General features: G+C 64.9%; 1 protein-coding gene across 3 annotated transcripts in view; it reads right to left on the reverse strand.

Moving 5' to 3' along the window:
• Window positions 1-1,939: 1,939 nt before the first annotated feature.
• The window catches only part of LETM1 (leucine zipper and EF-hand containing transmembrane protein 1), a 31,166-nt gene continuing 8,374 nt past the window's right edge, over window positions 1,940-24,731 (reverse strand). The window contains exons 3-14 of one of the 3 annotated variants that reach the window (XM_016159266.2): window positions 22,460-22,910; window positions 17,684-17,827; window positions 17,030-17,167; window positions 16,163-16,366; window positions 10,592-10,711; window positions 9,227-9,358; window positions 8,798-8,941; window positions 8,084-8,212; window positions 5,243-5,377; window positions 3,954-4,144; window positions 2,972-3,110; window positions 1,940-2,191 (exon numbers count right to left, since the gene is read on the reverse strand). In XM_016159266.2, coding sequence (XP_016014752.2) covers window positions 2,042-2,191; window positions 2,972-3,110; window positions 3,954-4,144; window positions 5,243-5,377; window positions 8,084-8,212; window positions 8,798-8,941; window positions 9,227-9,358; window positions 10,592-10,711; window positions 16,163-16,366; window positions 17,030-17,167; window positions 17,684-17,827; window positions 22,460-22,910 — 2,077 coding nt within the window. In that variant the 3' untranslated portion in view covers window positions 1,940-2,041. Of the gene's footprint in view, window positions 2,192-2,971; window positions 3,111-3,953; window positions 4,145-5,242; window positions 5,378-8,083; window positions 8,216-8,797; window positions 8,942-9,226; window positions 9,359-10,591; window positions 10,712-16,162; window positions 16,367-17,029; window positions 17,168-17,683; window positions 17,828-22,459; window positions 22,911-24,731 lie in introns of all 3 variants that reach the window. The other 2 variants (XM_016159265.2, XM_036227403.1) reach the window with 2 other exon arrangements.

Raw genomic sequence — 24,731 nt, forward strand, 5'->3', positions numbered from 1 at the left:
AAGGTGCTTACATGTACAAACCCAGGACGGAGTGGAGCCGGCCCCAGCACCCTTGGGGGCCAGGTGGGGACGCAGCCAGCGCTGCGCAGGGTGCCGGGGGTGCCGCCCCGCCAGCTCCAGGGCCCCGCTGTGAGAACCACTGCCTGGAGAGCATTCTTCCAAAATTACAAAGTACCACTCAGCTTTACGAAGTCTGGATTTTCACACTCCATCCAGAATGACTCCGGAAGCCGCGTGCCAATTTCCTGAATCTCTAGAAAAGCAGGTGTTTGGGTGGAGTGAACGAGGAACCATGTGCTCAGAATCCACATTTTCGAGCAGACAACATGCTCCTGACGGCACAGAACAGGTGGCCCAAACACAGCCGCCTCTGAAGCACCTTGCCACACAAGACGCTTCTAGGTCCACCACTTGCCCCACCTGCACCTGGACCCCAGCTCCAGCTACGAGAAACAGAGTCCGGGACAGAAGAAACCAACATAAAAACGGGGTGGGGGGGTGGGAGGTGGAGGGGGCCTGCAGCAGGCCTCGCCAGCCTCCCAAGGGCGAGGCCGCCAGAGCGCGCGCGCCCGGGTGCACGTGCGCGGCCCGGGGCAGGCAGGGCCCCCGCGGAGCTGCGGGCTGCAGTGAGGGCAGCAGTGGGGACGCCCGGGGGGCCCGGCAGAGGCGGCGAGAGGGTGAGGGCAGGAGCCGGGCGCGGCTGACCAGGCCCCAAAGTGCTGCTGAGCAGAGCGCGGGCCAGGTCGCAAGCACAGCAGCCAAGCTCACAAGTGAGCGGCTCCTCCGCCGGGGCGCCGGGGGCGGCGCGGGACGTGGCCACGACGGCACGGCCCGCGCCCTGTGCAGGCAGCTGGCGGGCCGCCAAGCCGCTCCCCGTGCACGGGCGCAACCCGAGAACACAAAACCTCGCTCCCAGTTCGTCAGGTGTCTTCTCCGGTGGCCCAGGACAGGCTCGGGGCACTCGGAGGCATCGCTGCACGCACCTCCGCTCAGCTAACCTGCCCACCCTGGTCCTGTCTCCCAGTTCCTACGCTTGGATTCCCCTAAAAGACCGTCCTCGCCAGTAACAAACGCAGCCTTTGAAGGGCGGGTGAGGCAGAGCCGAGGCCACGGGGTGCCCACCCACCCCACGCAGTGCCACCCGACCTCAGCGGCCAGGTGTAAACCCTGCAGGACGCCCCGCCTCTCCGCCCAGGTGTGCCGTGCCGGCCCTGCGCTCCCAGGGCAGCTCGCTGCGGTGCCGGCCACGCCGCAGCGTCCCCTGCGAAAGCCTCCTGGGGGCCGCAGCGCAGGAGCAGCTGCCGCCGGCGGCTCATTCTCAAGGAGCCGGGAGGGAGCCGCAATGCCATGGTCGCCACGGGGCCAAGGAGACGCCAGCCACCCACACCGGGCAACGTGCGGGGAGCCGCAGGGCAGCGAGGCGCGTGCGCGCGGGACGCCCCGGGGCCCCTCCCGCCTCGCCCCGCTCGCGGGCACACTGGCGGGGCGGGGGGCGCCCTGCTTGTGAACCGCCTGAAGGGTGCAGTGAGAACCAGAGGTGACTCGAGAAAGCTGACGCACACAGACAGAAGGTGGCCCGGGACGCCGACGTCGCCAGAGCGCCGTGCTCCTCCGGAGGCCACGGGCGGTCCACGAGCGCTCCCCCGACGGTCACACGGGGCTCTGGACACGCAGCACGGGTCCTGCCGGCCGCACGCCCGCAGAGTCCTCGCCAGCGCTGCGGCGGTTCGCCGGGGGTCCACACGGCGGTCCGCTCCTCCCGGGAGACAGCGCCGGCGTGCAGGCCCGAGCCCACCGCTGAGCCAGGCGGCCGGTGTGGGGCCAGGACCCCCGCCGCACGGCACCGCGCCAGCGGCGGGAACGCAGACTCGAGTCCCGGGAGAGGCCGGGGAGTCCAGACTGACTGAGTCTTCATGGAATGATGAAAATTGAAAATTACTTGATTATGGAAGTTTCTGATTTATTCCAGACAACGTATCAGATCTGTCGCTAAGAAGCACCTCAAGGCAGTCACTCTCACGCGGGAGGGCGGCGGCGGTGGCTAGCCCTTCACCTCGGCGGCCTCCTTCTCCGCCTTCTCCTTGGCCTTCTCCTTCTCCTCCACCTTCTCCTCCTTCTCCAGCGTGGCCACGATCTCGGCCATCTGGCTCGTGGAGATGTGAATGTCTTCTTTGTCCACTAGCTCGATCACCTACACACGGGAAGGGACAAGGGACTCAGGACGTGTCCTTGAGCACCAGCTGAGACAGCCATTGGCACCTGCACAATACACTGTCCACCACCAGGGAGGCCCCAGGGTCCTTCCCTGCCCTAGTCCGCAAAGCAACAAACTCTTACCCACCCCCGAGGGGCCAACAGGCTCCAAAGCCCCAGGCCAGGTGACCAGCCACCAAGGGCCCAGTACTGAGACGGAAGGTGGGTGACAGCAGAGCAAGGCTGTGGAGTCACACCCTGTGGGGCTGGGGGTCTGCTCAGGACAAAGGCCCCTGAGGAAGCTCCCTCCCCGTGGCTTCCCCAGGGCATGGACACCAAGCTGCCGTCCACTAAGGAGGGCCCCTGGACAGGGCAGGCGACATGGGATCGGCCCTGCCAGCCCCTGCACTGGCAAGGTGATGACGCTCCCGCTGGGCGGATGTGGGCTGTCAGGACGGCCTGCGGCCCACAGACCTGGTGACCGCGGGCCCCCGGCCCATGCCTCCTGACCCAGAGTGTGCCACCCAGGTCACCTCCCAGGCGTCGGCTGTCATGCCCCCTCCCCACAACGTGGCTCTGAGAACTGCCCATCAGCTGAGACACAGCTCCCCTGAGGGGTCTGCACGTGCCAGCCGCCCTGCCACCAGACTGGCCAGCGCCCCGCAGGAGGCCAGGAGACGCCAAGTGTCTGCTCCCGAGACACGGTCTCACCACGCAGAGTGAAGGCCGAGGCGCCCTGGGTGAGGCCCCGCCGACCCTGCGCGGGCCTGTCACCCACCTTGACGAGGCCATCGATGTTGACTTTGCCGTCCTTGTCCTCGTCCAGTGCTGAGGCCAGGCTGATGAGCTTGCTTTCTGGAATGTGCTTGATTTGCTTCATGGCACTGATGAGCTCGCTGACGCTGATGACGGTCTCCCTGCAGGGACAGCCTGCGTGTGGCACAGCTGGCCCGCGACTGCCTCCCGGGCTCCCCAGGGCAGGCCCCCCCAGCCTCAGGCGCCCGTGCCCCTCGGGGACAGAGAGGAAGCACCACGTGGTCCGCGGTCGTGTGTGACGGTCCCTCAAGGGGCTGCTGCGCCGCAGGTTGCGAGGACGGAGCCCTGGGCCAGTGCGCCGTGCTGCTCGCTGACCAGGGCGGGCGGGCAGGTGAGCCCACACAGCGGGTCAGCCCCGGAGGGGTGCTGACCTCGTCTGGGGGTGAAGGGCCTGCAACCTGGGGACGGCAGAGCCTGGCCCCCAGGGTGCCCAGTGTTGGGTGTGACCGCCTGGCGGGTGGTTTCACGCCCTTGCAGCTGCCGCTGGCCTCCCAGGCACCTGGGGTGCGCCAGGGCAGAGATGGCCCTCACACAGGAGCCACCACCGAGTACCTGGTGTGTGTCAGGGTTCAGGGCAAGGAAGGAGGTGGGAGGGGGCCCAACAACGTGAGGGGAGCAGAGCTCAGGGTGGCTGAGGCTGGAGGGCGGGAGGTATGGCAGGCAGAGGGGGGACATGGGCTTCCAGGGGCGCTGTGAGCCAATGCACGTTCCGGAAGGGCCAGCCAGCCGGCAGCCTGGAGGAGTGGGCTGGGAAGGACACGGTGACTGTGGCTGCGGCATGTGCTTTGGGAGCACGAGGAGGGGGAGCTGAGCTCCCAGGAGGATGACCATGGAGAAGTGGCAATGTGTCTGGGCTTCGGCCAGAACCACTGGGCAGCGGGGGGCGGGCGGCCGGCACCCAGACGGAGAGCCGGGCTGTCAGAGGCGCTGAGCCCCACACTCACCCCTCAGGCGTGGCTTGGGCAGTGGGGCCCAGCTTGCCGGCCTGCTGGGCGGCCTCCAGCTGCGCGACCAGGCTGTCCATCTGCCCGATCATCTGCTGCACCCTCCTGGTCAGCCTCTTGCTGGCTTTGGACTCCTCCACTTCCATCTCCTTGCCAGTCTTCGAAAGCTCCTTCTTAATCTCTTGCAAGTCCTAGTGAAACCATCTGGGTGTTAGAAGCCCGGCCGCCCAGCGAGGCCCTGAACCCAGCCCGGCCCCAGTGGTGCCAAGGCACTAACTGCTGGCAGGCACAGCCGCGCTGGTCTCTCGCACACGAATGTGTCTGAATTTGCAAATTCAAGTGTTTTGTGGCAAGGGGAATGGAATCCGTTTTGAACCTCAACTTTCTTCATATCTGTTCAAAGACTAAGTAAATGGACAAAAGAATCAGGGAATGGCAGGTGTCTTCCTAAATCTGCCGCCGGCTTGGCCCTAGCAAGGTTCGCCGCGGAGCACCAAGGGGGCCGAGAAGGCCGATTCCCTGCAGAGCAAAGGGTCGCGCCGGGAAAGGCCAAGCTACGGCACCAACCTCGACGGGAGGCACCTTTCCCCAGCAGAGCTCTGAAAGCACAGTTCTTTTAAACCAGGTCAGAGAGTACTACATGTAAACCAAAAAAACAGGTTTTCCTCAAATAAATTAAAGAATCAACTATGAAAAAAAAGAAGTCTCTTTCGGGGACTTGTGAATGAAAATAAGATTTCCCTTGTCAAACGACCAGATTGTTCCTCTGATACCTTCGTGTGTTCAAAAAAACCAAAGCAGACAGGTGCCCGGCACATGCAGGCGAGAGGGGCCAGCTTCCGGGAGCAAGCGGCCCACAGCAGCGGCTGCAGGGCGGGCGCCGACTGAAACCGAGACCAGTCCTCGCCCGGACTGCCCCTGGCCGGCTCGTCGGACACCTGGCGGCAGCACCCCGCGCCCCGGCCCAGCCCGCACCCCGCGCCCCGGCCCAGCCCGCACCCCACGCCCCACGCCCCGCGCCCCGCGCCCCGCACCCTGCGCCCCGGTCCAGCCCGCACCCCACGCCTCGCGCCCGGCCTGCGCCCCGCGCCCAGCACCCCGCGCCCCACGCCCCGGCCCAGCCCGCACCCCGCGCCCCGCGCCCGGCCCGCGCCCAGCACCCTGCGCCCCACGCCCCGGCCCAGCCCGCGCCCAGCACCCCGCGCCCCGCACCCCGCGCCCCGCGCCCCGGCCCAGCCCGCGCCCAGCACCCCACGCCCAGCACCCCGCGCCCCACGCCCGGCCCGCACCTCGCTGTAGTCCTGCACATCCTCCTTCAGCAGCTCCAGCTCCTCCTTCTCCTTCAGCAGGGACGACTTCTGCTCCTTCAGCTTCGAACAGGCGTCGCTGAGCATGTCGATCTCTTCCTTGGTTATTTCCTCCTCCTGGGGAGCGGCACAGCCCGGGATGAGGGGCAAGCTGGGCGCCGTCCGGCCCCAGGGCACGGCGGGGCCTCGGGCTGCACGGGAGGCCGCGAGCTCGTGCTCGGGCAGCCCTGCTCTCCCCCGCGCAGGGAACGCCACGAACGTGCCACCTGACACGGGTCGCGGGGGAGACCAGCACCAGCTGAGAGAAACCTCGGTCACCCCCAAGCTTCCTTGTGCCCCGTGACCCCCACCCCCGCACTGCTGGGAGCTGACGCGCACCGGAGCAGGCTGGTCAGGCCGCGGGAGCTCGCCTGGTCCGCCGTCCCCCGCCCGGCCCCCGTGCCCTGGTGTGCCCCGGACTGCCCTAAGCGGGCACACCAGACTTGCCCGTCCGTCCCTCGGCTCTCCTAGGCCTTTTGAACGTGCATATAACGTTCGGGAAAGAGGCTGCTGTGGTCGGGGTGGCTGAGAAGCCCCCGAGCAGTGGGAGGGCACCAGCGTCGGGAAGTCGGGAAGTGGCCGTGCCCACAGGCAGACGCCTCCCCCGCTCCCGGCCCTGAAGTCAGCGGCAGTCGGCGCCCAGGTCCTGGCGCGTGTCCCACGCACCCCCGAGCCGCTGACTGAGCGGACGTCGCTGTGGCCTGCCTCCAGAGCTCCGGGCCCCTGCGAATGCCGGCAGACGGTCCCGCCGCCGCCACCATCCGCCCAGTCCCGCTGGTCCCGCGTCCGGCCGTCCTGGCGGAGCTGCCGTGAGGACAGGAGCGAGCGCGGCCGCCGCACCATCCGCTGTGCGGGCGCCAGTGTCTCCGTCCGCTGAGGCGGCCCCCCCACTGCGGGGCACTCCGGCGCAGGCGCTGGGGCCTGACCAGCGCTCTCCCCACGCCCCCCGAGATGGTCACGCTCGGCTTCCTCCTGGCTGGGGGGCGGTGGTCACACTGACCGACGTTCTCACTCGCTGGAAGAGCCCATGGGGCCACGACGCGCCACCCTTTCCACAGGAGCCTGCCTGCGTTTGACGCGCTACACGTCTGCTGAGGATTTTCACGCCTGTGCTCACGAAAGACGCGGGTCCGTGTTTCCTCGTCTCCCCGCTTCTGGTGTTAAGTGACGCTCATCTCAAAACAAGTGGGACGGGTCCCTTCTCTCCACTTCCCGCCAGGACCGTGCGGCCCTGGGACGTGTCGCCCGGACGTGGACGTCCCTGTAACTTCCCCGGGGCAGCTGCGCAGGCCTGGGGCTCCTGGGAAGGTTTTCAGCTACGAACTCGGTTTCCTTACAGGAAGAGAGCTGCTCGGGTTCCCTCCCCCTGGACAGACGGCAGCCCCAGTGAAGCCCAGGCCCGTGAGGCCCCAAGGACGGGCCGGTGTTCCTCCTGCCCCTTACGGTGTCTTTCCAGTGACCCCCAGGCCTTCGCTCCAACTTTCCAAAGGTTTTTCTTGCTGACGAATCTTTGGCAATCCTCAGGCCCCAAGTTGTCCTGTGAGTTCTCCACGTCCTTCCACATTGAAGTTTTTAACCCACTGGAAATGGGATGCGCCTGCCTGTGAGAGCCCGCCCCCCAGCCCCACTTATGGAAAGGCGCCCCTTCTCCCAGAAGCCCTCACGGGCCCGGCCAGCCTCCAGCTCTGCTCAGCTGTCCCTGCCCACGCCACCTTAAACACAGCACTAACCCTTCCCAGGTCGCCCTCTGGGGCCAGCTCGGCCGGGCTCCCGGAAGCCCCTCTTCCTGGCCTCGACGCGCCAGGCACACCCTGCGCTCACTCCCGTGTGTCCCCTGGGCTGTGTCCCAGGCGTGGCCCTGGCGTCCCCCACGGCCCGAAGGCCATCAGTGGAGGGAAGCAGAGGCCCACCAGGCTTGCCCCAGGACACATCAGTGGCCAAAAGCAGCCCGCGAGGCTCTGGAGAGCCGCCGCCCCCCCCGCCCCCCACCGCGCTGCCTCGGTGGTCACGCCGTGTCCGGTCACGCCCGTTTCCGAGCTTCATCGCTTCCCACGCTCGAGGGGAGGGACCTGGTGGCCGGGGCCTGGCTCCTCCGAGGCCTCGGCGCTGCGGCTTTTCCTCCTGGCGCCGCCGCTGCCATGGCCACGGCCACCGACCACCCCGCGCTGCCCAGCAGGGCTCACTCCGCAGGCCGCGTCCGCTGGCCCTCAGCGCACCCTCCTCCAGACACGCCCCGTCCCCCCGGTGGCCTCGGCCTCGGCCGCATGGGCGGCCCCTCCGTGGCCTCACGCGGAACCCCGACGTAGCGGCCACCCTGGTCTCTCTCCCGCTCCCGCTGCTGAAGGGACACGGCCGTGGGGCTGGTCAACGCCTGCCCCCACAGCACGTCCCAGACGCCGCTCCACCCCGGTGCCCCTGCCCCAGGACACCTGAGGGCTCCCGACAGAGGGGGTGCTACGGCAGCAGCACCCCAGGACGGCGAGGCCACCTGGAGACGAGCACCCCCACCTCGCAGGCTGCGGGGGGGTGTGCCTGACGCGGACCTCCGCGGAGGGAGCAGGGCAGCTCCCCCCTGCACCTGGTCTGGCTGACGCGACGTGTGAGCACCCTGCCATGCGGACGTCACTCCGCCCTCCAGGCGCCCGGGCCCAGCTCCCCACGGGCCTTGCCGAGGACCTCGCAGTGGCTCCCTGTTCCCGCGCGTCTTCTCAGGGACTTTGTCCGCGAGCTGGCCCCTCGCCCTGCTGCTCAGCCCCCTCCGGGGGGAAGGCAGGCGTCCGTTACCTTCACGCCCTCCAGGACGGGGGCAGTGTCCTTCAGGACCTCGGACGGCAGGACCACCTCGGGCGCTTCCGGCTGCAGCTCGGCCGCCGGTCTCCCAGGGCCAGCTCCGGCCACTTCCGGCTGCACTTCCTTCTGAAACACAAGGCCGCTGCCGGCTCAGCACACTCACCGCACCGCGGCCTTCCCGAGGCGTCCCGCACGGACATGCCGCCGGCCTGTGGCGTGACCGCTGGGACTCGGAAACACCCATCGACCAGCCGGCCGCGGCCAACGCGCCCCGCGAGGCTTCGCTGTCCGACTCCAAAAGCCACAGTCACGCGCCCGCGCACGTGCGCCCTGGTGTGTCCGGGGCGGCCAGGGCACCCGTGAGCAGTCCGGCTCGTGCGCCCTCTTTAGTCCTTTCCTGACGGCCACACACGGTGGCCTGTGACTTGCAGGGGAACACGTCGCGGTCATGCGTGTCAGGAGCAGCCGTCCACCCACAGCCCGGGCTGGGCTCTCGGCAGGCCCCACTGTGTTGACCGGCACCCGGGCCAAGAGCGAGCCAGCCAACTGACGGGTCCCTGGCACCCCAGGCCCGCCTTCGCCTCCGAGCACTGCTGCCCTCCTGCGCCCGGCCAGGCCGGAGCCGCAGGCACTGGCCCGTGAGGCCGCTTCTCCAGACGGCAGAGCAGGCGCGCTACAGCCTGCCCCCGAGCCCCGCCAGCCACTCACCGCCGCCTCGGAGAGCCTCTGCAGCTCCTTCTCCCGGTGCTCCTGCTGGATGGCCGCCTCCTCCTGCAGCGTGGCCTCCAGCTTCGCCTTGTTGTCCACCTGCTCGCCCTCCAGCTCGGCCGCCTTCACCTGCGCTTCCTTCGCCTTCAGAGAGCAGACACCTGAGCGAGCCCTGGGCCCGAGCGCACGCAGCCACCACCCGAGGCCCCATAGCTCCCTGGCTGCCTCTGACTGCTGTCACCAGCCGGGCTTCAAAGGGGGCAGGGCGCACCACTGGGAAACAGCTCCGGGCACCCGAAGGTCACATGTCAGGGGAACTGCGCGCAGGGGAGAAGAAAGTGGGTGGGCCTGGGCTCCCGCGGCCCCTCCCCTTGGCGGCGAGAGGGCCCCTTTCAGAGCGAGTGCAGGAGGGGTCTCCCAGCAACTCACCACGATCTCTGGGAGGGTCTGCAAGGTGGACTTGAGCTGGTCGGCGGGCGACAGGGTGTCTGGGAGGTACATGGCCCGGGACAGGATGAGCAGTGACGTGGGGATCTCCTGGTGCAGGTGCAGCTCCAGCCACTGAGAAGGGGAGGTCGAGACCCAGCCTCGCCTGCTGGCCTCAGCCTCGCGGCTGGCCCTACAGTCCCCCTCGCTGCCCTGGCCCGGCGGGGCGGGGGGCGGGGCGGATGGGCGGCGACCTCTGCGACAGGACTCGAGCAGACGGTTCCACTGGGTCACAGGTCGCATCCCCACCAATCCCCGGGAGGCCGAGTTACCGCTGCGCTTCACGGCTCCGCGCCTGAGAGCTGAGCGCGAGATGCCGAGGGCTGAGCACCTGCCCGCCTGCGCCAGGCGCCAGGGTGCGGGAGCCCCAGGCCAGACGGCCAGACTCTGCTGGTGAAGCTCTTCACTCAGAAACCGCACCAAACTCCAAGGGTAGCGTTTGTGAATTCAGCCCACGTGGAAGGTTTTACAAACCTGCTCCGGGCCAGACACCGTTCCAGGATACTTTAGTGACAAAGAGACCCTGATGACGTTTGGGCAAACACTGGGCCCAGGGAAAGAGGTGAGAGGAGAAGAAACTCTAAGAGCAGGGAGGAACTGCTGAGCAGAGGTGAGAGGAGCGGAGGGGACCCCCAGCGCCTGCGGACAGAGCCCTGGCCTGGGGGCCCGCACACATGCCCAAGGACTCTGAGAAGGCCTAGCACACTCGGGCAGGCCCAGGGAGGCAGGCTGCAGAGCGGGACCTGACAGAGAGCCACGTGGAGGCCGAGGGGCCACCTCTGTCAGCGGGGAAGTGGCCCGACCATCTCTGCCTCCATGGCGGGGACGCCGGCGGCACCGGCGGCTGGAGGGGAACCGGCTGGCGCCCTGCAGGCTTTGTGCCTCCCATGGGAAAACTGAGCTGCCGTGTGCCGCCTCCCGAGGCCAGGCTCACTCCAGGGCCAGTGGGGCTGTGGTGGGGGACCTGAGCGCACAGCAGGCTTGGCCGGCGCTGGCCCGGGGCCTCGTCACCCAGACGGCCCAGGCCCCAGGGAAGGGAGCTAACCTAGTCCTCGTCTGCCCACAGGCGCCTGGAGAGGGGCAGCTCGGACGCTGCCGCTGCCCGTGAGCAGCGAGGACTGTCAGCAGTCCTCACAGAGGGCCAGCGCAGGGCTCTGTGGCAGTCACGGGACCGGGCCCCAGCCAGATGGGAGCTGAAGGCCGAGGCGGCTGCCGCCCACCAGTCCCCGGGGCTTCTTCGTCTCCTTCGAGCGCCCCGCGGCGAGCCCACGTGGGCCTGGCGGAAGGGCAGGCCCCTGGGCCACGCACCTGCTTCAGCTGGTCCCGCAGGCGGTCTTCGGTGACGCCCAGCGCCCGCATACCTCGCGCCCGGCACGCCGCCTGCAGCTCCTTGACGTTGAGGCTGTCCACCCCTTCCTCAGCAATCAGCTGCAGAAGAAAGCCCACTCGTTACTTCTCGAGCGGCCACCAGAACTTCATGGTACTTACCTTCGTGCCCTTGGGAACGGCGTGTCTAAGCGCCGCCCACTTTCCCAACGTGCTCTGCAGAGTGACAGAACCACCACGGCAAGGCCTCAGGTTCGGGCTGTAGGGACAGGCCCGTCTGATAGGGAAGGGGGCCTGGGGAAGCACGTGATGGCCAGGACCCCCCCAGGGAGCCCAAGAACCTGCCTGTCCTGGCGGCGGGGGAGGGGTCGGGCACCTGCGGGATCCGTGCACTCTGCCCCAGCCCCCTCGGTACTCTTGGGGTTTGCGAGATGGGGGGGGAGGGCGAGGGCAGGGGCGACCCTAGGCCCTGACGTGTCTCTTGGCCTTAGCCAAAGTCTCTCGCGCCCGCCCATCTCAGCCTGAGGGAAAAGCGACCAGGAGCCCCAGAGACGAGGACGGAGCGCGGCGTGGAGGGGCCGGGGCGAGGGGGAGGACGCAGAGCCCCTCGTCTGCGCCAGGTGGCGTCCACGCCTCCCCACGCCCCGCACCCCATTCGACCCCGTTCAACCTCAGCGGTCCCGTGAGGAAGGCCGCTGCCCGCTTTCTTAAGCTTTCTACCTCGAGATGACGACAGATGTGACGTGTTTGTAACCACTAGAGTTCCTGGGTGTCTCCCGGGGTGACGTCTCACAAATCCTTACCAGGTCGCCGCCCTGTGCAGGTCAGGCGGGAAACCTCTGCACCCCCCCAGGACTTCACGCTGCCCTCTGCACACCCCCGCCCTGAACCCCAGCACCCACCGATCTGGTCTCGTTTCTGTAACCGTCGCTGGAGCCCGTGACTTTCGGGACTCCACAGACCCGCGCGGCGGGCAGGCCTGTCGATAAGCCGCGCCTTCTGCGTGCCGGCGGCGCTGCGTGGTGCGCGCGCCCGGCTTTAACCGTCCGTCCACAGAGGGCCCCCCGGGCTGTCCCCAGTTTCAGATGCTCACGAAACGATCTGGCCCCCATCTCCCCGTGGGCTGGCTGGGCCCCGCAGCCTCCGCTCTGGCGCTTCCGGGGGCGGCTCGGGGCGCTGCACAGGTGCGAGTAGCCCGCCCCGGAGCGAGTGTCCTCACGGCCCCAGGCCCAGGGAGCCGCAGGGACCTCACCGCCCTTGGTGCCCCTTGAGCGTCTCCATCCCGCTTACACGGACGGCCAGGCGCTCCAGGCCGCCGCCGACGCGAGGAGCAGGACGGCCTGCTGGACGCGCCACGGCGGCTGCGGCCGCGGCCTCCCGCCTCGCGGTCCACGTCTCCTCCGACTTCCTCTGTCCACGGAACCTCCTTCGGGCTCTTCCAGGGCAGGCTGCTGGCCATACAGCTCTCACTGCTCCCTCCTCGGAGGTCCGGTTTCCTCCTCGCTCCTGGACGTTTCTCCCGCACACACGAGTCCAACAGGTTTTTTAGCACAGGAAAAACATCGTTCCGCTTCCTTCCGGTGTCCGCGGCTTCCGACGAGAAACTCACTGCCGTCCGTCGTCTTTCCTGTAGGCGAGATGTCACTCTCCCTGCTTTGAAAATTACTTTTGTCCTTAAGTGCTCGTTACTTTGACTATGATGTGTTGTGGTGTGGACTTCTTTGGGGTTTTCCTGTCTGGGAATCAGGCGGTTTCCAAGGTTTACAGATGTGTGTCTCTCGCTGCACTCGGGACGTGTTCGGCCCGTCCCCTGGAGCACTGTCCAGCCCCGTCCTGTCTCCAGCCCTCCTGGATCCCCCGCCACATGCGTGTCGGCCTGTGGCGGCCCCAGTGGCCGAGGGAGGCTCCGGTCATCACCTCCTCTCTGGGATCTGGATGGGTACGTGCCACTGTCCCCCCCACCCCCAGCTCACTGCCCCGCCCTCTGCCCTCTCGCTCGGCCGCAGAGCCCCCGCGCTCAGTCGGGTCCGCGCTCCGGCTCCGCCGGGTCCTTCTCGGTCCCGCCCTCCTGCGCGGAGGCCGCACGGCCACGTGGCCCCACCACTGCGGCGCAAGCGTTTCACGAGCCGCGTCAAGGTCGCGTGCGGCGTCTTTAACCTGTGCCCTCAGAGCTGGCGTCCGCTCACCAGCTGTCAGCCGCTTTGGGACCCTTCTGGCCTCGGCATGGACAGACGTCCCGAGACCCAGGCTCTCCCCTGGGACGCCGGCCGTCTTGGCTGGCGCCGACCGTGGCGCGGCTCAAGGGGCAGCGTTCCAGCCGCCTCCTGCAGACTCTGTAGCCGATGACCCGGCTCTGCCGATCTGAACCGACGCCAAAGCTCTCCACGTGTCCCCGCGGCCCGGCTCTCGTGGGCGCATGGCGGTCCTGCCCCGGATCTGCCGACCACAAGCCCTGACCCGCGTTCACGTCCCGCCCAGCCCAGAACGTCGGCGGGCCACACCCGCTGCACTGGTAATGACGCCAAGTCCCGTCTCCCCTCCTTCCCCCGCTCCTGCGTCCTGGCCGGGGTGTGTCGGGTCCGTGCATCCCCGAGCAGGTGCTGGGCCCGTCTGTGGGGACCTGTGAACGACAGGCTCCTGTCGCCGCCACTAGCTCTCTGTGCCATCAGCCAAACCCATAACTGCACCCCAAGTACGTTCCGGGACAGGTGGGGTGCTGCCTTGTTCCTGCCAGGCACCCTGCTCAGCCTCAGAAGACCCCTGGGGGAGACGTGCGTGTGTCCCCCATGCTGGGAGGGGAGGGGTCTCTGGCTCCCAGCAGGCCCCTGCTGACACCCCCCAGAGCGGGCAGGGAGGCTCCTGGGGCTGTCCGGTGGGGTGCGGGCCTCACTGTCGCACGTGACGCGGGAGCCGGGGTTCCTCGTGACATCAGACCGGAGCGCAGCGGTGCCGGCTGGACTGCTCTGTCCGGCGAGGGGCCCCTCCTGCGCTTTGGCAGAGAGCGGCCTCCCGTTCTTGTCAGCGTTTCGGGGCTGCCCGCTCCTTCAGCCCGAAGCTGGGCTCTGAGGCACAAAGCCCCCACTGCGCTGCCCGGGGAGACCCGCGGCCTCCGCCCGCATCTCAGTCTTCCACGTCCAGAGGACCACGCGCCCTCTCCGCCTGCATGATGGCAGAGCCATGGCTGCTATCCCGGGTCATCGGGATCTGAGGCGCTCTGCGGGGGAATGACTCGTCCAAGGGCACAGGCGAGTGAGTGGTCGGCACTCAACCCCAGGCCATCTGCTCTCGAGCAGCCTCTCCTGGGGTGGGCAGCCACACTGGCCCTCGCGGAGAGGATGGCCCGCCCAGCCCCGCGCTCCAGCAGAGCGGGTGTTCTTGGCCAGAATTCATGACACGCCCGAGACGGGTCCCTTCTGTCCTTACACAGACCCAGTGATAGATAATCTGTATTCACAGCTGTGATGCGGGGTCGTTTCCAGCTCACCACCTTCCACCGAGACAACCGGAAAAGCCAGGGACAAGAAAAGGCAACACGCCCCAGGTGTGGAGGCTTCGAAAAGCAAAGACGACCAGGCGTTGGGGCAGGGAGATGCTGTGGACCGGGACGGACCAGGCAACCACGGAGGCGCGAGCTGTCCCTCTGTGAGCCGCCGGGGGACCCAGTGGCATTTGCTAACTCGTGGAGCTGAGGGTGCAGGCTAGAGGCTCCTGCTAAGCAGGGGAGACATGCCAGGCGAGGACGGCAGGAGTCGGGGGCCACCGAGGCAGACGGCGCTGAGGGCTGTGGCCCAGGGAGAAGGGGCTGCCGGGGACAGCGCTGGTGTCAGGCCTCACGACGAGAGGGCAGGGCCGAGGGCCGAGCGCAGGGCCTCCGGCTGCGCTGTGCGCGGCGCCCTGCGGGGTGAGCAAACCAGGGCCGCAGGCCCAGCCCCGGTGTGGCGTAAGACCATGGGGGTCGCGGCCTCTCCAAACAGAGCGGACTCGGGGGGCCCCCGGAAATCGTCACCACCCAGAACCTCTAGCATTGTTTACAATGTCTGTGTTCAAAACAGCTAAACACTACAAACGAACCAACCTGAGAGAATAGGAGGACCCGCAGGTCACTGTTACGGGATGACCAGACGCGAACCACTTTCAAGGAAAGGGAGCAAGAGGCCAGTTTTACCTGGGAACTGAGATCTTGAAAGAAACAAAAAACAACCCAAAAAGCTGCTTCTAGGGTGGAAACCAAGGACTGAGCAGTGGGTTTCTGACTAATCAGACACGGGGGAAGAGCTGCGGGAGCGGAAAGGCCCGATGGACGCCGGGGTGGAGGCGAGCCCGGGCGGCGGGGCCGGGGCCGGGGCCGGGGAGCAGGCTCGGGGACGGGAGGGCGGGGAGGACTCGGCGTGACGACCGAAGCGCCGGCATCAGTGAGCAGGGCGGCTGCGGACACAGACACGCCCAGGCACGTTCTCACCGTGCGCGGCTCAGCCCCAAACCGAAGGAAACCTCGGCTGCTGCCAGGGGCGGCGACACCTCCGAACGACGGGCCCCCCCGGCTGACGGCCACAGCACAGCACCTTGCGGTCCAGGAAGGACTCGAGCCGGGAGCTCAGTGCCTGGCAGGAACGCCCCGGGACTGGCAGGGAGGTCAGACACCCACGCGAGTGAGCTGAGGGAGGCCGTCCTGGGGCGGGGGGCGGGGGGGGCTAAAGGGCAGGGGGCGTCTGGGTGGGAAACACGTGGGGCACTGGGCCCAGTGTCTCCAGAGCCGGTGCCGGCGCGGGAGGGCGGGGAAGAGCGCGTCCCCCTACGGGTCTGCTGTGGAGACGGCCGGCCGCACCATGAAGGCGGCGGGGCGTGGAGTAAGGACTGGATTCAGCCAAAAGGGGACAGGAAAGAAGGTTAAGTGCCCCACCCCCAAACAGGGGGGCCAAGGGGAGCATGGACTATGTATAAATACTGCAGGCAAAAGGCAGAAACCGTCAGGCTGCACTCAAACACACACACACACGTTGTAGATAAAACGGTTCAAGAAGCTTCAACGTAAAAAGTCGGAATACCAGATGCTGCAGATTTTAAGGCAAGAAAAGCTCTTAGAGAAGCAGGGGTGTCCCCTGAATCCTCCCTGAGGAAGCGCACTTGGGGTGCACAGTGCAGCTAGCTGCCTGGCAGTGGGCAGCGAGCCCTGGGAGAGTCAGGTTGCGGGCCACAGCCTGCCCGACCTCCCGCCCCCTTGCCCGCCGCCGGGTTCTAGGTCACCGTGCTCAGGAAGTCGGCCATCGTGCCACGGGGTGTGCCGCGGGGCGGTCTGGGGTGGCAGGCGGCTCAGCGACGGCTGACGAGCACGAGGCGAGTGTAACGGCTTCCGTGGGCGCCTGGCAGCACGGGGAGGCCTCCCGCGCCACGCCACTGGGAGACCGCGCGGGCTGCGCGGCCCCGGCCCTGGGCCCAGTAGACACGCGTGTGCGCGCACGCTGGACAGCCACGGCCCGGGAGTGCCAGGGCCCCCAGCGACCTGGCCGCCGACCGCTCGAGGTGGCCCAGAGCCGCTGCCGGGAGGACGCCCACCTTGTCGTCGGCCTTGATGGAGCGCAGCCGCATGGTGAGCTGGAAGCGCAGGAAGTTGTTGGTGCCGATGGACTGCAGCTCCAGCAGCCTGCACAGTGCCACCAGCTGCGGCCGCGTGAGGTTGTCCAGGGTCAGCTCGTCCTCAAACAACTTGGAGAAGCGCATGATCTCCTCGTTGCTGGGCCTTTCCCCCGTCTCTCGGATCTGCAGAAGCCAGCCTAGGATCACTCTCAGTGGGGCATGTCCCCGGCACCCTGCAGCCCCGAGCTGCTCGCCCCACAAGGAAACAGGAGGATGGCTGGACATGCCCGGGACCCTGCACGCCCAACGCCAGAGCTGCCCTCTAAGGAGCGCCCGCCGTGGGCTGCCCGCACGGGCCCACGCCTTTCCTGACTGACCTGCAGGGCCAAGGCTGCCGACTGGGAAGGGGCCACGGGCCTCGCACTGCTGGGCAGGGGGCCCTGCCACCCTCTCGCCACCTCAGACGTGGCTGGGGAGCAGCCTTCTGCCCATCCCCTCCTCTGCTCGACCCCCCAGTTTGTCACACCCACAGGGCCTTAGGTTCCTCGTCTGCCAAACTCCCTCCCCCAGGGCTGCTGCGAAGTCGAGGCACAAGCAAGTAACTCTGAAAGTCAGCAGGTTCAAGTTCTTGGGGCAGAGGCCTGACCTCACTGAGCACGGGGAGCCTCCTAGACAAGCCCGCCCGGCACCAGGCACCACATGCCGGGGGCACCTCTCCTGTCCCACACAGTACAGAAGGCGCAGAGCGCAAGTGGGAACCGCTCCCCAGACGAGGCGGGGCAGCCCGAGGCTCTAACCAGCACTCGGGACCAGTGGGCCGACGCCACAAGGGCTCCGACAGGGCACCTTCTGGAAAAACACGGAGAAGTCTTTGGTGGCGTTGCCCTTGGCCGCCTTGTTCTTCAAGGCCATCTCCTCGATGGTGTCCTGAAGGAACTTGGCCAGCTCCAGCTTGACCCGCAGCTCCTTCTTCAGCCGCTCCTCCTGCGGGGCAGAGAGAGGACGCTGCACTCCCGGAACGGAGTCCCGGCTTCCATTACTCACCCTGTGCCCCCTGAGATGCGGCCCCTCACCGGGGGGTGCTGGCACCCTCCCCCCCAGCTCCCGTTCCCAGACCCGCTGTCCCCCAACCCCCAACAGATTTGGGCTTCACGGCCTGCGGTGTGGGGCCTGCCTCACCTCTGCGGGGGGGCACCAAAGAGGCGGACAACACACACACAGTCAGGCACGCATGTCCCCGGAAGACCCCAGTGACCAGGCACCCAGCGCCCGGGCCGAGATGGTCCCACCCCAGGAATGGGTCTCGCCCTGAGGCTTGCAGAGCTCTGGGCTCCCGAAGCCGTAGTGTGAAACCCGTCTGAGGAGGAGTGGCCTGGCCCCGAGCTGGCTGGACTGAGAGGCCCATGCCGGCCCCTGACGCCCTAGTGTGCGCCTCGGCTGTGCGGCCGCGGAGACCGCCGGGGCCAGGCTCTGCAGCAGCGCCCCCCCTGTACCCCTCACCTTGATGGACTGCGTCTCGAACGTGGATGGCAGCATGTTGGGGAAGAGTTTCACGACGACCGGAAGCAGGAACTCCATGAAGGGCACCACCACGAACACCAGGAAGGGCACCAGGCGGAAGAGGTCGGCGCAGATCCGGAGAAACTGCGAAGAGGCAGCGTGGGTCAGAGGTCACACGACAGCATTCCGTGGAGGCGCCCGGAGCTCTGGGCTCCGAGCAGCCCCCAGACAACTGCCTAAGGCTGCGTCTTTGTCTGGCATGCACCGGCCACCAGGGACAGCCCGCGACCTGCCCGCAGAGGCCCGGACCAGGTGCCCAGCCCGGGACCTGCTCTGTGGAAATGGTGTGGAAACCTGCCCACGGGCTGGCGCTAGCTGGACTTGAGTGACAGGCCGAGGACTGGTCATTGCTGGCAGCGCGAGGACCACCAGGGAAGGCTGTGGCCACACACAACCCCCCCCAAAGGCTCTGTAGGAACGAGGCAGCTGTGCACACACCTCTGGTTTCCCCTGTGAGGTTATACTTGAGACTATGCTTCATCATGGCCATTAGGGAAAAACCCAAGTGCTGCTTCAACACAAACTCCTGCTGACGCCATTAAGGGGACGGCATCCTGAAGCCGTCAGGATCCGAGACCAGCGGCCGCTTGCGGTGGGGCCCCAGGCAGCGAGCCCTGTCTCCAGTCCTCGCTGCCCAGCGCGCCGCTGCCTGCACTGAGGCTGCGCGCCCCGCGCCCCCATCTGCACGTGCGCTGTACGTCGTCAGCCATTTTTTGGAAAAGCGGCGTCATTCCTGGAAACGGCCTTGGTCTGGGCCACACGTTCCCCCTGGAGTGCTGCTTCCGGGGTGACGGCCGCCCCTCCCAGGCGCGGGTGAAAACCGGCGCCGTGCGAGGACACTCGGCCGCGTGCGCACTGCCACCCTCCTGCCCCGACACGCTCACCACGGCTCTGGCGCTCCCGCAACCGCGCCTTCCCAGCTGATCCCTCCCACCCACCAGCCTTGCTTCCCTGCATTCGGGCTCATAATTTATTATCAAAGTGGACTCGTGGAGTCCTGGTTCTCATTTGTTTACAGGTCATTCCTACTTTTATTTTTATGCTCACATGGTTCCAGACTTGGCCGTGGAAAGGCCCTCCAAGCTGGTGCCTTCCTGACATTTCTCCATTAAAAAATTTCAGCTGTTCTACTGAGGTTAATTTACATACCATAACATTCACCCATTTTAAGTGTGTAATTCAACGTTTTTTGGTAAATTTACAGACTGTGAAACCATCACCGCCATTCGGCTCTAGGAGGCTTTCACCACACCGCAGAGCACCCCGTGTCCACCTGCGCCTCCCCGCCCCCCGCCCCCCGCCTCCTGCCCCAGGTGAACGGTGCTCCCATGCTCCTGTGAATTTCCCTCGCCCGGACACTTCCCCTGCGTGGGGCCGCACCGCGCGCTCCTTCCGGGCTGGCGTATGCCGCTGGGTGCACAACCGTCGCGTAATGCTGCACCCTCCTGGAGGCCTGGCCCCTCTGTCGCCATGACACGACCTTCCTTGTCCCTGGTCGCTTGCGCTCTGCAGTTCACTCTGACAGTTCCTGTGGCTGCTGCGGGCGGCGCCCGGCTCTTTCCTTTTTCATCTACGCGTCTTGCGCGTCTTTACGTTGTTTCGCAGAAAGCGCAAGTTGGGTCTTGCTTTTTTTAGTCAAATCTGACAATCTCAGGCATTTAAATAATAAAAGAAGTAAAACCATATAATCATCTAAACAGATGCAGAAAACACATTTGACAAAATCCAAAATCATTCCTTATAAAAACTAATGAAATTTACAAAAGATATTAGAATTCAGTTTGTAAATAAGACCAATATGTAAAAACCAACTGTATTTCTATATGCTAGCAATCAACAACTGGAAAGTGAAATTTAAAAAGTTCCATGTACCTACAAGAGGCAAAAAGTGGAAACGACTCGAACGTCCGCCGCAGCATGCATGGGTTACGGAAATGCGCATGCGCACAGCGGATCACACCGTGGCCTTCGCAGGCAGGGAATCCGCCACACGCTGCGACATTGGGTGAGTCATGCCGAGTGGCATAACCCAGTCACGAATGGACACACACTGTACAGTTCCACTATATGAGGACCCTAAGTGGCCAGATCAAAGATAAAAGGGAGAACAGTGGTTATCGGGGGGGGGGGGCCGCGGAAGGGGAAATGGGGAGGTGTTTAATGGGGAGAGTGTCAGCTGAGAAGATGGACTTCAAGACGGATGGTGGGCATGGTTGTACACGAATGGACTTCATGCCACGCAACTGTACACTTAAAAATGGCTCAAATGGTAAAGTTTAGCTTGTGTATTTATCGCAATAAAAAAACTCCATTTACAATAACATTGAAATCTACGCGACTACACAGTACGGGCTGGATGAACGGAACACGCCCTGTTTCACCCCCACTGGCGCCAAGTGCCCCGTGAATTGTTTTCGAGCCTCTCCTCATTTTCTGGCTCAGGTTCACCTATACCACTGCTGTCCTGCCCCTGGACTGCGACATTTCCGAGAAGCCCTGGCTCCTCTTCATGGGAACAGCTAGAAGCCAAGGGCTGGGGGCCAGGTGTGCTCGTTGTGACTCAGGTGTCATTGCTGCTAGGCCTGGTCACCAGACTGAAAGGCAGTAGAAGGCACCGAGATTGGATGAGGGCCAGTTAACGAAGCCAGAAACGAAGTCACAGAATACCAGATTCATTCACGAGGACGTGAAGAAACCGTGTGTAACTTTCGACAGAGTGCCTGGCACCGAAGGGCAAGGTAGCAGTTTCATGGTCCTGAGAGATCAGCGAACCGGGAGAGCACCAACCGCGACGCTGCAGGCCCCGCCCTGGAGGGAGGGGCTCGAGGACGGAGGGACCCAGGCGGGGTGGGGGTGGGGCACAGGGCAGAGGCCTGGGCTCCCACCAACCCCCAAGCCCCCTCCCGGCCCCGCAGTGCCGCTGCATCTTCTCTACAGAGAACAGAGGTCGGCTACCGCATCTGAAAGAAAATTCAGCTAACCCCGGCAAGAACGAGGGCTTATTACAAGGCAGTCTCTCCCTGCACAGCCATGTCACATGCTTGTCGCCGCAGTTCAGACACGCGCTGTGACTTCACCTACGCGTCACAGTGGACTCCTGTCTGCTATCATCTCTGCCCCCTCTCTTTACAGCATTTTCATGCCGAAGCCGGGTCTCCTATGTCAGGGGGGAGCCTTCTGGGGACAGAAATCCTCCCCCCACTGAACGCTGCAGGTCCCCAGTTCCAGAATCAGGACACAGAACTGCTTCCCAAATGCCTCTGGTTCCACAGCAATGCTCAGACATTTTTGTCATTATTGAGCTAGATGAGCAAGCTTTCACCAGTTACGTGAACTTTAAGTCACATTTCAAATGCATCTTCCATTCAAGCAACACATATACATTTTGCTAATATATTTTTGAATTTCTAGTGTGGCTTTTCTTTGCCTTTGAAAATATCCTAATTTTAAGAATCACTTCTCTATAATTATCAGGACCACTGGCATTTTGTTCAAATTTGAATTATCTATGAAGCCCTAACCCAAGGAAAAAACAGCACAGCTCCCCAAACCCCCTCCTTAACGCTAACAGGGACCCTCCACGGCCACTCCATGGCCACACGGAGACCTTACCCTGGGACTCAGTCATCTGCTCCGACTTTTTTTCTTAAAGGTTCATGCTGTCTTCAATGAAGAAAAAAAAAAATGTAACTTTCACAGGAGAATGGGATGGGGAGGGGCTGGAGGGAATCCGGGTCATAAAGATTATCTTGTAACCAGGGAAACAACAACGTGCGTTGGAATCAATGCCCAACAAGCCATTCGGAAATTCTTATCCAACTGTTCCTACCTCAAACCCCCAACCTTTGCCCTGCTCAAACAGCACCCCTTGGAAAACTCCAGCCAGTTAAACAGAAACAACCCACGTTCTCAGTGAAGGTCTTGAGAACCAGTGTAACCAGAAGCCAGTGACCGTTCCCGGGATCAGCCAGCTCCAAGATGTGGTGACGTGCCCACTGTCTCACCACCACGGTCTACTTTGAGGGATGAGACACTTCTGCCCCTTTCCTTGGGGGATCGCAGGGCACTGAGAGCCTGAGGCCGCCCCTTTCCCCCAGTACCCATCCAGCAAGGGAGGGCAGAAGAAGAAAAAGCTCCCTGTGTAACTGTCAGTTACTTCACGGACCGAGGAAGAGGAGGCCCAGGAGGCCCGAGCACCTGGAAAACAGGAGGACTTTTTTTAAGCGCCGTGGGGGATGGAACGGGCTGCGCGCCCAGCTCAGCAGAAGCTCCTGAGAGCCCAGCGCGGCGACCGCACAGGTTCTGGAACCCGCGCCGGACCCGAAGCCTCGGGGCCCGGGGCCTGGATCCCAAACAACACATAAAACACACGCACGGGCCAGAGCTGCACAGCACTGACACGAGGGAAAGCGGGGACAGGGCAAGGCGGGCACCTGCACAAGGCACGCGGTCCAGCACGCGCGGACCTGTCAACAGCGAGGCGGCGCCAGAGGGCAGCGCGGACGCGCCCCGAGCGGACAGAACGCGCCGAAACCTCCGGCGGCAGAGACACCCACGTGCCGGCCGTGCCGCGTTTCAGTGCTCCTGTGTAGGGCAAGTTCGCTTTTTCAGAGGTGTCCTGATCTTTTTCCTTTACCAAAAACGGAAGAAAAGCCCTAAAAGTACTGAAGCGGCCGAAAGGGGCGGAGCAGGAGCGCGCGTGCGCGCACGCATTACCTGCCTGCGCTCGCGGCGGGTCAGGCTGTGGCCGTTGAGGATGCGCCAGAGCATGCGCGCGGCGATCTTGGTGTCGATCCAGAGCAGGCGGAAGCCGTGGTAGTAGTGCTTCAGCTCGTCCAGGATCCTCTGCCCCAGGGACTTCTTCTCGGCCACCTCCGCAGGGGGGCTGTACACGGGGCCCCCCTCCTCTAGCTTCTTGTTCTTGTCCTTTAAGGACTTGAGCGACTTCTCCACCACGGAGTCGTCGCCCAAACGGGGCGATGAGTGCCAGCCGCGCACGGGAAGGAACCGTGGCCCGGTGACAAGCAGCCCCGCCGAGGCGGGGGCCCACGGCACTAGGGCCACGGCGCACCTGCGCTCGGGCCTCGGAGTCCAGCCGCCCAAAGGGTCGCCTCGGAAGGAAAGGTACACGGCTTGGACGGTAGCGCAGCTGCCCAAAGGAGCACACCTGCAAAGGGAGAGAGGACAGTGAGGTCTCTGGCCACTCACCGGATCTCGACCACACACCCAGTCCACTCAGCGCATAAGCAAACACCCCACCGCATCCGAGGCCTGGAAAACACAGCCGGGGAGCCCTTCCCCTCCAGGGCTGGGGTGAAGGCACTGCCCCTCAGCGAGAGCAGCAAGGCCTGAGGGCTTCCAGCAGGCAGGCCCGACACAGACACAGCCATCAAGAGCCTGGCCCTGGGACAGATGACCCTACTCTGGGCAGATCTCCAAGGCTCCCCTGCCAACAGACTGGGGGACGTAGAGGTGGGGTGTAGAGCAGGGCACTTTCTACAAAAGACCTGCATTCCCGAGCAAGTCCTGAAAACCGGCAAGGATGCTCAAATCAAAGGTGGGCTAGACTGAGGTACCAGCTTTCCAAAGGCGTTTGTGCAAATTGGCAAAAACCAACAAATAAAGCCCACAGCCCATTTCCTCCCTCTCCGCCAGCTGCTCCTTCGCTCTGTACTGTCCCCTCATCACACACATACCAGCAGGCCTCTGGTCCGGGGGACGCCCTGAGGCACTGGCCCAGCGTGATGCATAGCACTGAGCTCCTGGTGAGCCACCCTCGCAGGCTCCCCCTGGAGCGGGGGCTCTCTGAGGCCCAGCGGGCGGCCACCAGGGCCTCGTGGGAGCCCTGCGAGGCCCCGGGGCTGCATGTCTGCTCTTCGGGGCCCCCAAGCAGCTGCACTCCGTGTCTACCCACGAACAGCCCCTACGGCCTGAGTGTCTGCAGCATGGACCGTGCCCCACCCCTGCAGCTTCGGGGCCCAGCAGCCAGAGCCTGGCACAGCCCAGGGTCCGTGTGCAGTGAAGAGCCCCTCCTCGGACTGCCGCCTACAGCCCAAGACCGGGACAAGTGGCCCATACAAGTCTCAGTTTCACTGCCTTCCATTCACCTCGCCTGTCACTAGACGCCTCTCCCTGCTCATGCCCAAACTTACCTCTAGGCAGCCCCAGGCTCCAGCTTACACCGAAGGCACTTGCCTGCTTCCTCCCGCCTGCCCCGCCATCTCTCTGCACCTGGCTTGACGCCAGCTGTGAGGACCTGAGCTCTGGGGCAGGCGGTCCCAGTTCAAATCCCGGCTCTACTAGTGTTGGTGTGTGACCCTGGGCAAGTAACTGAACCTCTCTGTGTCTCTGGGATGTCCTCTGTGAACGTGTGTGCTGACATGTCCTAAGAGCCCAGGACAGCGTCTGGTGCCCGGCAACACCCACCACAGAAGCGGCAGCTACTTCAACTGTCCACCAGAGCGGTCGGGCCACCAATCCAGGCCAAGAGAGAGCTGGGAAATGTCCGGTTTTGCTGCTCCTTTCACAGGTGGGGTTGCTAAAGGACAAGCGTGCAGACCGCAGTGGGCAGGTGCAGCTGACTCCAGGAGCTGCTGGCCCCCGCCAGCTCTCTGTCCTGAGCCTCTGCCCCTGCTTTAAAGGGCAGGGACAATCCTGTCCCGTGGAGGGTCCCTCAAACCCTCCCTGTCCTGACAGTCGCCCCCAGTTATGGACAGGCTGCAAACACAGCAGAGCCGCTTGAGCCTTGGTCGGCTGTGACTGGCCACTGCCGGTGCCTCCCTGCAGCAAGGACAGCACAGGCAGAGATCGAGCTCGCCCCTCGCTCCACTGAGCCTAGGTGCCCAGTTTCGACCCGCTATTAGCAAGGGTGAGGAGCTGCCGCAAGAAGGCACGACGTCAGCAGCCTCAAGGGGCAGCCAACAGGCACGGACACACGTGGAGGCGGACTGAGCGCAGGAGCACACGGCGTGCCCACCAAGGGCCCTCA

The sequence above is a fragment of the Rousettus aegyptiacus genome, unplaced genomic scaffold (assembly GCF_014176215.1).
Source record: "Rousettus aegyptiacus isolate mRouAeg1 unplaced genomic scaffold, mRouAeg1.p scaffold_m13_p_10, whole genome shotgun sequence".
Classification (NCBI taxonomy): domain Eukaryota; kingdom Metazoa; phylum Chordata; class Mammalia; order Chiroptera; family Pteropodidae; genus Rousettus; species Rousettus aegyptiacus.